Raw genomic sequence first — 14,812 nt, 5'->3', positions numbered from 1 at the left:
TTAATAATGTGGAATATTTAATAGAAATATCCTATCCTCTGATTGATGTGAAATGTGTGTATGGTGGGGGTGAGAGGAACACTCCACTCATTTAAATTTTGGAACATGATTGTTATGGTGTTAAACTGGAAAACTGGGTGTTTCATAGAATATATTATTTTGTTAAAGTGGTTCCTAGAATGAAAAATTGAGACCCACGGATATGTTTTGTTTCTTGGGCCCCAAATTCTGTTCCAGCTTCAATAGTACTGCAAAATAATCTATCCATAATACGAATCTAAATGTGTCGTTCTTAAAATCCTTCAGTTGTCGTTCATTGGCTACAGGCAAAAAAAAATCTACATTCTTGTATAGCACACAATTCTCTTCGTGAGCTAGCATTTTAATTTTCTGCTATCCAATCATCGCAATCCCATTCTGCCACCATGCCGAGCTAACTGACATTTCCAAAACAGTTGAAACTATGCATTCCTATGTGCATGCTGTTTCTTAGAGTGTCCTTGGCCCCCTGGTCCATCAGTAGTACTATGTATGATTTGAGATCACCAATCACTTGCTCTAGGAAACTCATGTTACCTGCTTGCATAATTCTTTGTATAGTTCTGTTATGTTATTTAACACCTTGTTTTCTAATCATCTGAATATGTCTCTCTCCAGTCCCTTCTCCTTTCCTCTCTCCAGGATACTGTGGAACTCTTACATATATATATGTTCGGTAACCTGGTGTGGTACCATAATATAATAGGGCTACTAGGTTCGTAATCTAGTATGAATGATAGCCTACTACCGTAATAACTATTGACTTTACTTTCTGAGTTCAAAAATGTGTATTTTTTTGAATGCTTGATTTCACAAATACTGCTAACCTGATTTTGGAACTGCGAAGTGACTCTCATTCTGTGCTATCTTGGAAGTAACCACCAGCATAATACTCTCCTGGCTTTTGCTTCCCTCTCATCTACTCCTCTTTCATGGTCCTTGAGTATAGTGTTACCCATTATGCATAGTCCAGGTTGCGTTCTTGCTACCAAGTTCCCTTAATAAGGACATATGTTCTGCACCTCTAATCAAATATCCCCTGAAACATAGTTACCTTCCTGTCTTATAGGCAGAACCAGGAAATATGCTGGTACTTTATGTATCTAGGTTGGCCAAAGTCATCAAGTGATGATTGCTGTGATTAATATAACTGTCTTTCCTAATTACCCAATTTCTATAGTCAGTTTTCTTTATTTTAGTCGGAATGCAATTATCATGTTCATTATTCCCCATCATGGTTTGGCGAGTTTTTAAAATTCTGTTTCCTGGATATCCTGATTATGCTTATTAATTACAGACATTTTTAAAATTCTTTTTTTCTAAACTATCTTTACTTTAAAATCGCATGCTATAAACTTAGGTTGCCATTATGCAACTTTATATTACGCCTTTAAATACGCCTTTAAATTCTTTTTGGCTTTTTAACAAACATTCATTGAACACCACTTATGTGCTAAGTCCTCTGCTAGGTGTTAGAGACATTAGAGTTATTGAAACACAACCCCTGCTCAAAGGGTGTGTACAGGAGTGCCAAATTGTCAACAAATCTGATGGTATTTGTTCCTTTAAAATTTTTTTTTCTCAAGTTAAAGCAAGTATCACAAGTGATTATTAATTAAACAAATAATAAAATTTTTAAGTTTCTGTAAGATAATGATTTCTCAAAGCATTCAGGGCAAATGTTTCTCAGTGTGTTGTATTATGAATTAAATAAGTGTGCATGCACTGAAAGCAGATGTTAAACCTTTCAGGGTGACTCTTCAAGACAAGGACCATAACTTAATAATTCCATGATATGGGCAGTAAATGCAAAGGGGATAAGGTAAAGGAGAGATGGTTGTGGATTATGAATTGGGGTAAAATGACCTTACAGAAAAGATGAGATTTGAGATAGACTATGAAATATGTTTGTAAAAGGTGGAGAGCATTCCAAGTTAGAGAATAATACAAATGAAGAAGTAAAACGTGAGAGGAAGCATGATAAAACTTCCAGTTAGGTGACCAGCTTGGTGACGAGCTTCACAGATGAAGCAAGTTCATTTAAAGGGCAATAAAAGAAAAGGTTAAGCAGAGTGAAGTTAGGGTGTAGAGATATTTAAAGCTATGCAGAAGAATTGAAACATATGGTTTGGTATGTGGTATATGGTAGGTGATAGGAAAAAGGGCATATTCCTAAATAGCGAGAACAATGTAATAAAAGTGGTATTCTAAGAGAACTTAAAACCATATTGAGGGATGATAGTAGGAATGGAGAGAAAGAAAAAAAAAATGAAATCTTTGACCAAAAAGGAGAAAAAAAAGTACCAGAGTTCTTGGCTTGAGATTGTAAAGGATAGGGAAGAATTCAAGATGATCGTATTTTTTAGACTGAGAGAATAATACCTTTAATAGAGGTGGAAGAGTTAAAATTAGTATCTTCGTCAGTTAAAGAAAGAATGAGTATTAATTTTTTTTTTAATTTTCCATTTCATACATCATAGAAGTAACCGATACTTGTAGAAAAATTCAGACTGCAGAAGTTGTTGAAGTTAGAAAGTTTCCTGTCTCTTCTTTTCCCTTCCCCTGTACTGCGGCTCCCTTCCCCCTTCAACTGTTATCCTTCCAGAGCTTTTCTGTATGTGCACAAGCATATGCATGTGTCTAATTTTTACAAAATGCTTTTTCATTTTACAGTATGATTTAATTTTAGATATACTGAATTTGAAATGATCATAGGAGATTTTAGTAAAAAAAATCCTTTAGGCTCTTGGAAATTGGAAACTGGAATTTAAATAAGAGGTCTTAACTAAAAGATGACCTTAGGCTTGCCAAAGGTAGGCATAGCTTTCACTATAACCTTTTTTTTTTTTTGTATGGGCAGGCACCAGGAATCGAACCTGGGTCTCTGGCATGGCAGGCAAGAACTCTGCCTGCTGACCCACCGTGGCCCACCCTCATTATAACTTTTATTGGTGCTGTTAACACCATGCCATTCTCTATCCACTTTATATAGTGTCTTCTAATTATGTTAAAGAAATTATATATAATTACCTTTATGATCAAGTCCTTTCTTGTAAATTTTCTTGGATTTAAAAACAAAAATACTTTTTTTCGTTAGTAATTAAAAATATTCCTTGAATGTCTTTAAAATAATTTGATTTGCTTTTGTCTTTGTTTCAGATGGCCGAACAGACCCAATTTTGGATGATGTTAGTGAAGCTTTCCAACTTATGGGGGTTAATCTTCATGAACTAGAAGACTATATTCACAATATTGAGCCTGTCACTTTCCCACATCAAATTCCTTCATTTCCTGTTAGTAAGAACAATGTCCTTCAGTTTCCTCAACCTGGAAGTAAAGATGCAGAAGAAAGAAAAGAATACATTCCTGATTACATGCCACCCATTGTGTCTTCTCAAGAAGGTATGTGGGTTTTTTTGTTTGCATGTTTGTTTCTTGTTCATGTATTTGTGACTATTTTAATGGATTTTGATCTTCTTAGCTTTTCTAACTGAATTATAAAATGCTGTAGCAACATATGAATTTTTGAAATGCAATAAAAATATTTTAATGTTATTTACAAATTATTCTAACTTATAAACCAACCAACTTGCAACTGGCATCATCAGGTAGGGCCATAGCATAATCAAGATAATGTGTAATGAAGCATTTATTTCCTTTGTAGATTTTAGGTAGTGGAAAGTCCAATGTGGCTACGGAGAGAAACCATTCAGTAGACATAGTATATGAGAATGGGATTTTAAATAAATTAGAAAAATCTTTGAAACATAGAGAAACATTGGGGTAGCTCTTTTCCTACCCTATTACTATTAAGATAAGTTGGATGGCATTGCTTTATACTGGCAACAGGGAGTGAATCATGGACATTCCATAAAATTGTGCAGATCCTCTCCATTTTTTGTGATGAGTGGAAATTATTATTGTTTGCTTATAATAGAACTTTTTATAAAATAGTGGCTAATTAGACATAGTAGTCAGTCCCATTAGAGTTCTTTTTTCCTGCATGATCTTACATGTTGATGATTTAAGTTCACTAAGATGTCAGACAGCACAAACAAAATTTTGTTTCTTGTAAATAATAGAAAAGTTACAATTCATTTTTTATAATATCCTGTTCCACTTTAAAAGCATTTTGAAGTGTTACCTTACTTGGAATAAGTTGTTTTGCAATCTATGTGTAGCCTCAGCTGAAAAACTGGGGAGATACTGGACCTAAAATGTAGGGCTTTATTTTCAATCAGTGAACCCTCATCACACCCTTTTGATCCTTGGTTTAGAGAACTGCCCACAGTTGTATTCGTATTGTAATTAAATGTGCTGAGAATGAACCACCGTATTTGTGTTCATTAGTAGCCATAATAGATATGAAAAGAGCTTGCTATAAGCTTTTGGAGAGTTAACATAATTTTCTTGTCTGAATCCCTTTGGAAATAGACCTGCTTGACAGCCTCGCATTCTGTACTTAAAGTATTTGGAGATTTAACACTGAAAAAAAGCTGAAGGCAGGGATCATTATCATCACAGCCTAGGACAAAAATTCTGTATTCTCTCCTTTTGAATTTATCTGTAGTTGTAGGTTTGTTACCTTTGAGGAAATCTTACTGTTTACTTCCCCTTGTGTAAAGTAGTTCTCTTTAAATGTAGCATTCTTGCATATCAGTGTTTGTAATTTATAAACCTGTATTTGTTCAACTTCTTTAAATATATATCTCCTTTCTTTAAAAATGTAACAAATGCATTTAAGTATCAGCATTATCAAAGGAGGATTCCTTGGAAAGAGAGCCGATAGTATTTGATTGAAAATAACTCTGTCATCTTTTATAGAGAGGTTATGAATTTCAAGTAGTCCCAGAATTTCCTTCTTTGTTTTTGTCATTAAATGTGATTTATTAAGCATTCCAGACATCTTCATGAAATAGTGCTAAGTTATTAATCCATGATATAGCTACTTCTGCTTTGAGAATTAATCTTGTATGGCTCTGAAATTTTTAGCAAAAAGACTACCTAGAAAATTTGTAATTGTGCTAAGAGAGAATGCATGGTAATCAAATGGGCGAAAACTTTATAGGAAGAAACTACAGAAAAGATACAAATTTATGCAAATAACTGGTACATCAGTGATTCTCAGAATGATATGTGATTTTGACTTTTGTATTGGTAATGTAGGCAGTGGTAACAGATGAGTTAAATGTATTATCAGATGGCATGTGAATGAGGTAAGAGTACCATCTGAGCCATTTTTAAAATTGTAGTTGGTATTCTCTGTGCCTTTTGGAGTTTTCTAAATCTTAACTGTTTTGTGGTTTGTTTATGGTTCTGGCTCCTATTATACCTCCTATTTAATGTCTAAATTGTTTAGTAATTTTTATTTTTTCTGTCTTTTTTAAAAATGTGGACTCAGGCAAAATTGGATTAATCTTTTTCCTTGGTTTATAACATTCTTGTCATTGGTCTGTCCATGGTCTACATTTATTTATTTAGATAGTTATTTAATAGTTATTTTTAATAATGTAATAATCCCTGTTCTAGTTTGCTAACTGCCGGAATGCAATATACCAGAAACAGAATGGCTTTTAAAAAGGGGAATTTAATAAATTGCTAGTTTACAGTTCTAAGGCTGAGAAAATGTCCCAATTCGAACAAGTCTGTAGAAATGTCCAATCTGAGGCATCCAGGGAATGATACCTTGGTTCAAGAAGGCCGATGAAGTTCAGGGTTTCTCTGTCAAGTGAGAAGGCACATGGCAAAGAGGGTCAGGGTTTCTCTCTCATTTGGAAAAGCATGTGGCGAACACGGCATCATCTGCTATCTTTCTCTCCTGGCTTCCCTTTACGGAGCTCCCCAGGAGGCGTTTTCCTTCTTCATCTCCAAAGATCGCTGGCTGGTAGACTCTCTGCTTCATGGTACTGCAGCATTCTCTGCTCTCTCCGAACTTCTCTTTCTTCAAAATGTATTCTCTTTTATAGGATTCCAGTAAACTAATCAAGACCCACTGAAATGGGTAGAGACACGTCTCTATCTAATCCAGTTTAACAGCCACTCTTGATTGAGTCACATCTCCAGGGAGATGATCTAGTTATAGATTAAAACATACAGTACTGAATAGGGGTTAGAAATGGCTGCCTTTACAAAATGGAATTAGAATTAAAACATGGCTTTTCTAGGGTACATACATCCTTTCAAACCGGCACAAGCCCTAACCAAACTCAATACTCATAACCAAAGCCAGGACTTAGATGATAATCTGCATTTAGCCATTTGTTCTCTCTTGTTTTATTTTTATAGTATGCATAAAATGCACCAACAGAATTCTCTTAAAGTGTTATAGTTATCATTTTTAAATGCTGCCAGGGAAGTATAACTAAGATATTAGATTTATATTGGGTAGTGAAGAAATATGAAAGCAAATTTAGTGATTTTTAGATACTGGCTTCTGTTTGTTTGAATTACCACATAAATTTTGGGGTTTCTCTTCTAAATTACTTGAAGTCAAAGAAAAATCTTATTTTGCTTGAAATTTAATGTAATGTAAATTATAAACATTTTTAAGGGAAAATAACTTCAGCCTTGATAATGCTACTTTTCGTTTTTTCAGCTTACGTTTATGAATTTTCTAAGGAGTAGAAATATTGCTGATTCATAAGATATACATATGGTTCATAAAGTTCCTAAGGATGCAATAAAGAATGAGCAGCACAATAAGATGTTTATCAAAACCTTTTCCCTCTGTTCTTGGGAAAAGGATATAAAATGCAATCATGTGTTTACCATTTTTTAATATAGCCATGTAAGTTGACTTAATAAATCATTTACGATCTGAGTTTCTTTTCATGTATGCACTGTGTTAGAAAGTTCCTAGTATTCTGGTTAGTGGCTTAAAATGTGGTATAGAGATGAACAACTGTGACAATAACAATTGTTCACTAAATTCTTTATTTCCTTATAAGCTGCATATATGGTCAGCTTTGATCATAAACTATTAGCAGAGAAACACTATCAATCATTCCATTTGGTTCCTGCCAGAAAGGCATTAGTACTAGATGCTGTGATAAGGGTATAAGAACTGAAGACCGAAAGTGTCAGCAGACTGTAGTTGGAGAATCACAGACTTCACTGAGCCATTCCGACATGTCTTGACTAGTTAATGAGTTTATAGCCTTACTAACTTGCTTGACCTTTCTGAATTCTGTATTTATCATCTGCTGAGTAGATATACCAGTCGTGGGAGATTGTGACAATTAAATGAGATATTTGGTAAGACTTTTATATAAAGTTAGATAGTGCTCAGCACATAAAACATGTAACGGTGAATGTTATTTTTCTTTTTCTTTCTCCTTCCTCACTCAAGGAATTTATTTTGAATCGAAATATAATAATATTGATGAGGTAACCACAATAGGAATAAATATAAAATAGTGTTAGTATCATATGCTTAGGGGCTAAGGGAATGCAATAATAGCTGGGCTGAGGTAGATACTTGATCGAGCAGCTATTCGATTATCTGAAGTATGAAAATAATGTAGGAGAAATTCTTGTCCATTGTATCTGATTATACATTTAGAAAAGACACTTCTGAAAATATTTTATAGAGGCTTATTTTTTCTTGAACTATTATAATTCTGATGGCTGATACCCAGTAAGTTTTATCCAAGAACATTCTCTCTAGCTTGCCAGCCATATTTTCAGATTCACACTAACGTATTTTTTTTTTGCCCCCAATGTTATTGTTTCGAGGAATGTATGGAAATATGCCAAAGTTGTTACTTTGTTTTCAAGGTATGATCATTAGATCACTGGGCCATGAGGGTCTTTTAGGTGGTCTGTTAATTGGTTCAGAATATTTACATAGGGAATAAGAAAGAGAAATTATTTACTCTGCTTTACTTATTGCAGAATACCTACCAACCTGAGTTTAACAAACTTAATAACTTGATGGTGTTACAATTAGGTTGCCTTTGAAAAAAATTTTTAAACAGATTTTTTTTTAGAACAGTTTATTGAAATATGAGAAGATAATATAGAGAACCTCTATATCCTTCACCCAGCCTCCTTGTTTATTAACATCTTACATTAGTATGGCAGATTTATAGCAACTATTGAACCAGGATTGATACGTTTTTATTAATTAAAGCCCATATTATATGTCCTTGTTTTTTACCGAATTTCCGTTTTCCATTCCATGAGCTTACCCAGGATACTTTTTGTTTAGTTGTCTTGTCTCCTTAAATTCCTCTTGGCTATGAGATTACTCAAACATTCCTTGTTTCTGATGACCTTGACAGTTTTGAGGAGTAGTGGTCAGGTATATTGTAGGATTCCCTCTGTTGGAATTTAATTTGTCTGATTTTTTTTATGATTAGATTGGGGTTATGAGATTTGGGAGAAGAAGACCACAGAGGTAAAGTGCCATTCTCATCACATGATATCAAGGATACATAATATCACGGTGATTTATCATTGTCCATGTTAATCTATATCAGCTGGCTGAAGCAGTGTTTGTTAGGCTTCCCCACTGTTAAGTTGCTTTTTTCCTGCTTTCTGTACTATACTCTTTGGAATTCACTATGTGCAGACCACTTAAGGAATGAGATATGTTTCTCCCTCTTTGAGGGCCGAGTATCCACATAAATGATTTAGAATTCTACTGCATGGGAGATGTGTCTTTTCTCTCCCAGTTTCTATTTTATTATGAAGCCCTTTTAAAAAGTAAAAATTTACAGGTTTGAAAAAAATTAACACAGGAATTGCAAGCTTGTAGAAAAAAATTAATTATTATTCAAGTATACTGAGTATAAAATGAAAGACCCTGCTTTATCCTCATATTCCTGTTTTGTGAGAGATTCATTTGAGATCTTTCAATATGAAATGTTTTACTTCTTACATCTATAAGTCAGTGTCCAATTCAGTAGCTACCATTTATTTCTCAAGCTACTGCAGTCTGACTTCAGCACCTATGCTTCTGCAGCAGCAGATCTCACTGAAATCTCTAGTTACTGCCTAATTGCCTGATCTATTGGAAATGTTTAACCTTATTGATCTTCTTTTATGGAAGTATAGCTTTGTGAATTATTATCAGGCAAATACCTTTGTAACTACCTCCCAGGTCAAGAAGCCCCCAACTGCCCCAGAAATCCTCCGTGTACCGATTCCCAATCCCTGTCCCCTCCCTCCAAAAAGAACTACTTTCCTGACTTTATAGTAATTACACCTTTGCTTTTCTTTGTAGTTTTATCAACCAAATCTGTATCCCTACATACTTTAATATTCTTACACTCGCATATACACATAACCGCCCCCTTTTTTGCTTTGTCTTTTAAGTCTCTTAGCCTATAGGTTTTTCTGCCTCTCCCTCAATCCCTTTCTTTGTTTTTTTTATTTTTAACTTCTTCTGTTGTATAGTATAACATATATACAAAGCAAAGAAAAAAAAAGTAATAGTTTTCAAAGCACTCTTCAACAAGTGGTTATAGGGCAGATCCCAGAGTTTGTTGTGGGCTACCATCTGATCCTCTCATATTTTTCCTTCTAGCTGTTCCAGAATAAGGGAGGCTAGAGGGCTTAAATACTTTTTCATCATCACAATCGACTTTTTTTCCTTCTTTTTTTGTGTACAATAACATATATACAAAAAAGCTATAAATTTCAAAGCACAGCACCACACTTAGTTGTAGAACATATTTTAAACTTTGACATGGGTTACAATTTCACAATTTTAGGTTTTTACTTCTAGCTGCTCTAAAATACTAGAGACTAAAAGAGGTATCCAGTTAATGATTTGGCATTCATATTTATTAAGCCCTATCTTCTGTGTACAGTTCCACCATCACCTTTGATCTTTTCATACCTCTCTTTGGGGTAATCCCTTTCTTTTTATTACAATTTATTTACAGGATTTCCCACAACTTGGATTTTAACGATTGTGTACTCTTTAGTACAGTTCAACCTGTTTCCTTTGTATTTCCTGTTAACTGGCAGCTGGAATCTGAGGTTTGATCACACTCAGTTCAATACCTTTGGCAAGACTATTGACAGGATAAGAGACTAATCCTGTTGGGTTTTCACTGTTTTGATGTTAGCAGTGCTGCTGTTCAGTGCCTAGATCAGTTAGTTCATTAGAAGCTGCCAAGTAGTGATATTCACTGATTTTGTTTTTATTTCATTCTTTAGTTAGAATAATTTTATAAGGAAATCTTTTCCTTCATCCACCATTTGGTCAGTCAGTGATATTGTTCATATAGGGAAACTAATTTGTGGTCTTTAAAATTTTATATACCCAGTTTTTCAATTCCTACTGTTATTGTACTGTATTGTAAAGAATCTCATCTTTGGCCAGAGGGGTTTTCTTCAAGCTGGCTTCTGAGTCCTTTTGAACATGACCCTAGTAGTTTTTGATAGTGTCTTTGCTTCCTAGTATACCAAAATGCACCAGGCATATTTTGTATATATCTGTCTAGATTTGAATCATTTTTCCAAGTTGCCCTGATTTCACGGGAAATGGCATTTCAAGTCTATGATGTGGGCATTAGAAATACTTATTACAACTGGGTTGGGCATTCTTTCTAGGTAATAAGTAAATAAATATTTATTTTCATATATATATATATACATATAACGTGTGTAAATGGATGGATGGATGGATGGATGGATGGATGGAAAAAGAGATAGAACTTCATGAGTTCTTACAGATATTTCCAATTCAAATTCAAGACTTCAGAGTTTTTATTTTTATGTTATTCATTAAATATTTTCCTCCATATCAAGAATTCTGCTTCTCAGGGATACAAAAGATAAGAGAATTAGAAGATAACATTTGCTTTATCCCAGATTATGCTTACAATACTAATACTGATACCATAGTTCAAGATTAATGAAACAGATTAAAAGTGTTTGCTTATGCTGTCCCTACTCTTTTACTCACCCCAGTTTTCTGATTGTACTGTGTGTACTTTGTCAGATCATATAGCAACCTTCTTGAATTCTGTCACCTAGGTTTTGAGTTTTTCTAAGTTTTTATTGTCATTCTTTTATGTCTTTTAATAATTTTGAAACAGAACATCACAGTTTTCATCCGTGTTTTTGAGTATGTCTTTCTCTTGTTCTTTCATTGTTTGTAGGGATATTATTTTTTTATTCTCCTTTTTTCATGTAGAAATTGTGTGTGAATATGATTTTTCTAAACATTTAGAATGAGGGTCAGTCTTGTTTTTCTAACTTGTCACTGCGCCCTCTTCTGTTGCTTTTATGTAGTGTTAAAAATATGGTAGTTTGCTTTCTGAGATTTCCTGTGTGTGCTTTCCACTACTACTTTTATCTGGATATTTTATTTTCTCAATGTCAGTTTTCCTTTTCCAGTTCAATTTTTATTCCAGTACCAAAAGCTTTTTTCTCAGTGAGGTCTTGTCTTGGAAGAGAGTAGCAAAGGGCCAGTTTTGAAAGCTTATAGGGGCTAGACTTTTCTAGCCCCTTTAGATCTTACCTCATTTCCCTTTTACTTACCCACTCTTTTTCTTCATTTTTTTTTAAATTGAGAAAAATCTTCACACACATGCTTCTATACATGGTACACAATCAATGGCTCATAATGTCATCACATAGTTGTGTATTCATCACCATGATCATTTTTTTTTATTTTAACATTTGTTCCCCCATTATTTATTTTTATTCCATATATTCTACCCATCTGTTGACAAGGTAGATAAAAGGAGCATCAGACACAAGGTTTTCACAATCACACAGTCACATTGTGAAAGCTATATCATTATACAATCATCTTCAAGAAATATGGCTGCTGGAACACAGCTCTACATTTTCAGGCAGTTCCCTCCAGCCTCTCCATTACATCTTGAATAACAAGGTGATATCTACTTAATGCATTAAGAATAACCTCCAGGATAACCTCTGGACTCTGTTTGGAATCTCTCAGCCATTGACGCTTTGTCTCATATCACTCTTCCCCCTTTTGATCTGGAAGGTTTTCTCAATCCCTAGGTGCTGAGTCTCAGCTCATTCTAGGGTTTTTCTCAAGCCCTTGATGCTGAGTCATGATCATTTTTTGGAACATTTGCATCACTCCAGAAAAAGAAATGAAAAAGAAAAAGAAAAAACTCATACATACCACGCACCTTACCCCTTCCTCTCATTGACCCCTGGTGTTTCCATCTACCCACTATTTTACCCTTTTCCTCCCATTATTTATTTTTTAATTTATGTTTATCCATATTTTCAACTCATCTGTCCATATTCTGGATATAAGGAGCATCACACACAAGGTTCTCACAATTATACAGTCACATTGTTAAGTTTATATCTTTATACAGTCATCTTCAAGAATCTAGACTACTAGAACACAGCTCAGCGGTTTCAGGTACTTCCCTCTAGCTGTTCCAGTACACCATAAGCTGAACAGGAGTATCTATATAATGCATAATAATAACCTCCAGGAAAACCTTTTGATTCTGTTTGCAATCTCTCAGCCACTGAAACTTGGTTTTTCTCATTTCTCTCTTCCCCCTTTTGGTCAAGAAGGCTATCTCAATCTCTTGATGCCACTCACCTGCTCTTGAAGTGGGTGAAACCCTTTCCAGCATCAGTCACTATTCTCAAATTGGTCCATCAAGCTTTCCAGTGAATACATACTTGACTCTTTTTGGATTGTTGTGTTTCAGGTCAGTTTCCCATTGCTTCTCACTGTTTTCTCCTACACAAATACATATTCTGGTCTTGTGGCTCTTGGTAGTTTGTTCCCACCTGCTGTATTTTGGGATTAGTGAGTATGCTTTGTCACCTAGTTATGTTAGTTGCTCTATTTTTATGTAGCAATTTGGGAAGACTGAAAATATGCATTGCCATAGCTGCCACTTCCCAGGATTCTCCTTACTGGACCTTTTTCCTGCATTTTTCACTGTTAGGCACTCTTTGAAACTACTGCAATCCTTTTCTTCAATGATATCATGCTCTCTTTATTCTTCTATTATGACGAATTCATTCTCTGTGCCTTTCATGGACTCATCTTCCTTGGTTCTTCTACCTCTAAAATGTTGGTGCTCCCACAGATGTTATCCTTGACCTACTCCTTTTCTCACTTTATACGTTTCAGTGTTTAATCTTGTCTACTCTCTTGGTTTCAACTACAATCTGTATGCTGATGAATCACCAAACTGTATTCCAAATCTGATTTTACAAACTCATCTAGTTGCTTATTGTCTGTTTCCGCGTTTCCCATAGACACCTCAAACTCATTATGATAAAGACTATACACCTTATCTTATCCTTAATAAACCTCTATTATCCATCTAAATTGGTGGCAGCATCAAGCTGGAATTCTAGGCATTGTCTTTGATGCCATCTTTCATTTCTCCTTCATTCCCCAATTTCTCAAATGCTGACCTCTTGCTCTTTTTGTTTAGACCTTTATCTCTTGCCTGAGCTAGCCACAACTTCCACAATAAACTGTTAAAAAAAATTTAATATATTACACAGTATAAAACGCTTTCTTAGCTTCCCACTGCTTTCAGTTAAAGTGAGGAACTTTTTTGTCACTCTTAGGGAAAAAACAAAAATGTCCATGGGGAACAGTTTTATTTTTTTCATTCAAAATAAAACAGCTTTCATCATTCTAGGGACAAGATGTTTATTCTTAGAACTTAGATTACTAACTAATTGAATAGAAGAATGTAAATAAGAAAATTTGCAGTCCTTTTTCGGTGGAAATATAAAAGCAGCCTTCAAATCATTTATCCTTTACATCTTATGGTCTATTATAATCATTATCTCATTTTCTCATTTAATCCTTAAAATAATCCCTGAAGGCAGATGCTATTATTACTGCTTTACAGAAGGAGAATTTGCAGTTCAAAAAATGGGTGAATTAACTTGCTTTGTGTTAAGTTGGCAACAGGATATAGAGCCGGATTAGGAATTAGTTCATTCAATTCAGTGTTGCATTTATGGATACCTCCTGCTTTGTATCAGGTCCTATATAAGGAGTTGGTTTTGAAGGTATTGAAGACAGAGAGATGAATAAGATGTCTCCTCCTCTGCAGTTTGGGCCTTTATTTCTGTGCTCACTGGACAACTCTGCATGGGCAGGACAGTCCTAAAGTAGCACCAGCAGAAGTTTCTAACCTAGTAGGCCAGTTTCCTTAATGGATAAGTTTTTGAAATACCTTCTGGCTCCCTAAAATCCAGCCTCTGCTGGCCTCATCCAGAACTTGCCCCTATTCAAGTATATTGCTCACCCTCTCTTGACTCTCTTAGACACTTTTCCCTCCATTACCTTGTAGGGCTGGAATGCAGGGGTCTAGGGAAAGGCTATTTTATGTATCCACAGTAGTTGTCTGGTGGCATTGTCTTGTATGTTTTTCTTAATCTTACAACATCTGAGTTAAAAGGTTAAGTTAAAAGGAACTCATATTAAAAGCTGATATGTTACAAGTTGCCTATAATGTTCAGTATAAATTTCTTAACATAAGCCTATAGGATCCTCCATGATCTTACTTCTTGCCATTTATTGGTATATGCTTTGCTCTCCAGAAGCATTTAATTACTTGCATTCAGAGGAAACTCTGCTTCAGTATCTTTGCTTGTGCTGATACTCATCGTCCTCCCTCACTGTGCCCAACTGCAGCTCCTTTCAGCTTTCATATAATGTATATCTTCACCAACATACTCAACATATTTTGTTGTAATTAGTGATTTTATTGGTCTCCAGAACTTAGGCCAATCTTGCTTTCTCCTTAAATCCTACACTCATTCCCTATTCTACCTTTTTGAA

At 34.7% G+C, this 14,812-nt stretch overlaps 1 protein-coding gene and 1 long non-coding RNA gene across 4 annotated transcripts in view; one reads left to right on the top strand and one right to left on the bottom strand.

Moving 5' to 3' along the window:
- Window positions 1–14,812, top strand: part of TAF3 (TATA-box binding protein associated factor 3) — a 254,581-nt gene that overhangs the window by 1,114 nt on the left and 238,655 nt on the right. For both annotated transcript variants that reach the window (XR_013179415.1, XM_077169457.1), the window contains exon 2: window positions 3,199–3,441. Coding sequence is in view for 1 of the 2 variants with exons in the window: in XM_077169457.1 (XP_077025572.1) it covers window positions 3,199–3,441 (243 nt within the window). In the remaining variant the exon portion in view is untranslated. The remainder of the gene's footprint in view (window positions 1–3,198; window positions 3,442–14,812) is intronic.
- Window positions 1–14,812, bottom strand: part of LOC143691250 (uncharacterized) — a 71,432-nt gene that overhangs the window by 39,075 nt on the left and 17,545 nt on the right. The gene's annotated exons all lie outside the window — the stretch shown is intronic.

Source organism: Tamandua tetradactyla, chromosome 7, assembly GCF_023851605.1.
Source record: "Tamandua tetradactyla isolate mTamTet1 chromosome 7, mTamTet1.pri, whole genome shotgun sequence".
NCBI lineage: Eukaryota > Metazoa > Chordata > Mammalia > Pilosa > Myrmecophagidae > Tamandua > Tamandua tetradactyla.
This window is presented reverse-complemented; position numbering and strand designations above follow the sequence as displayed.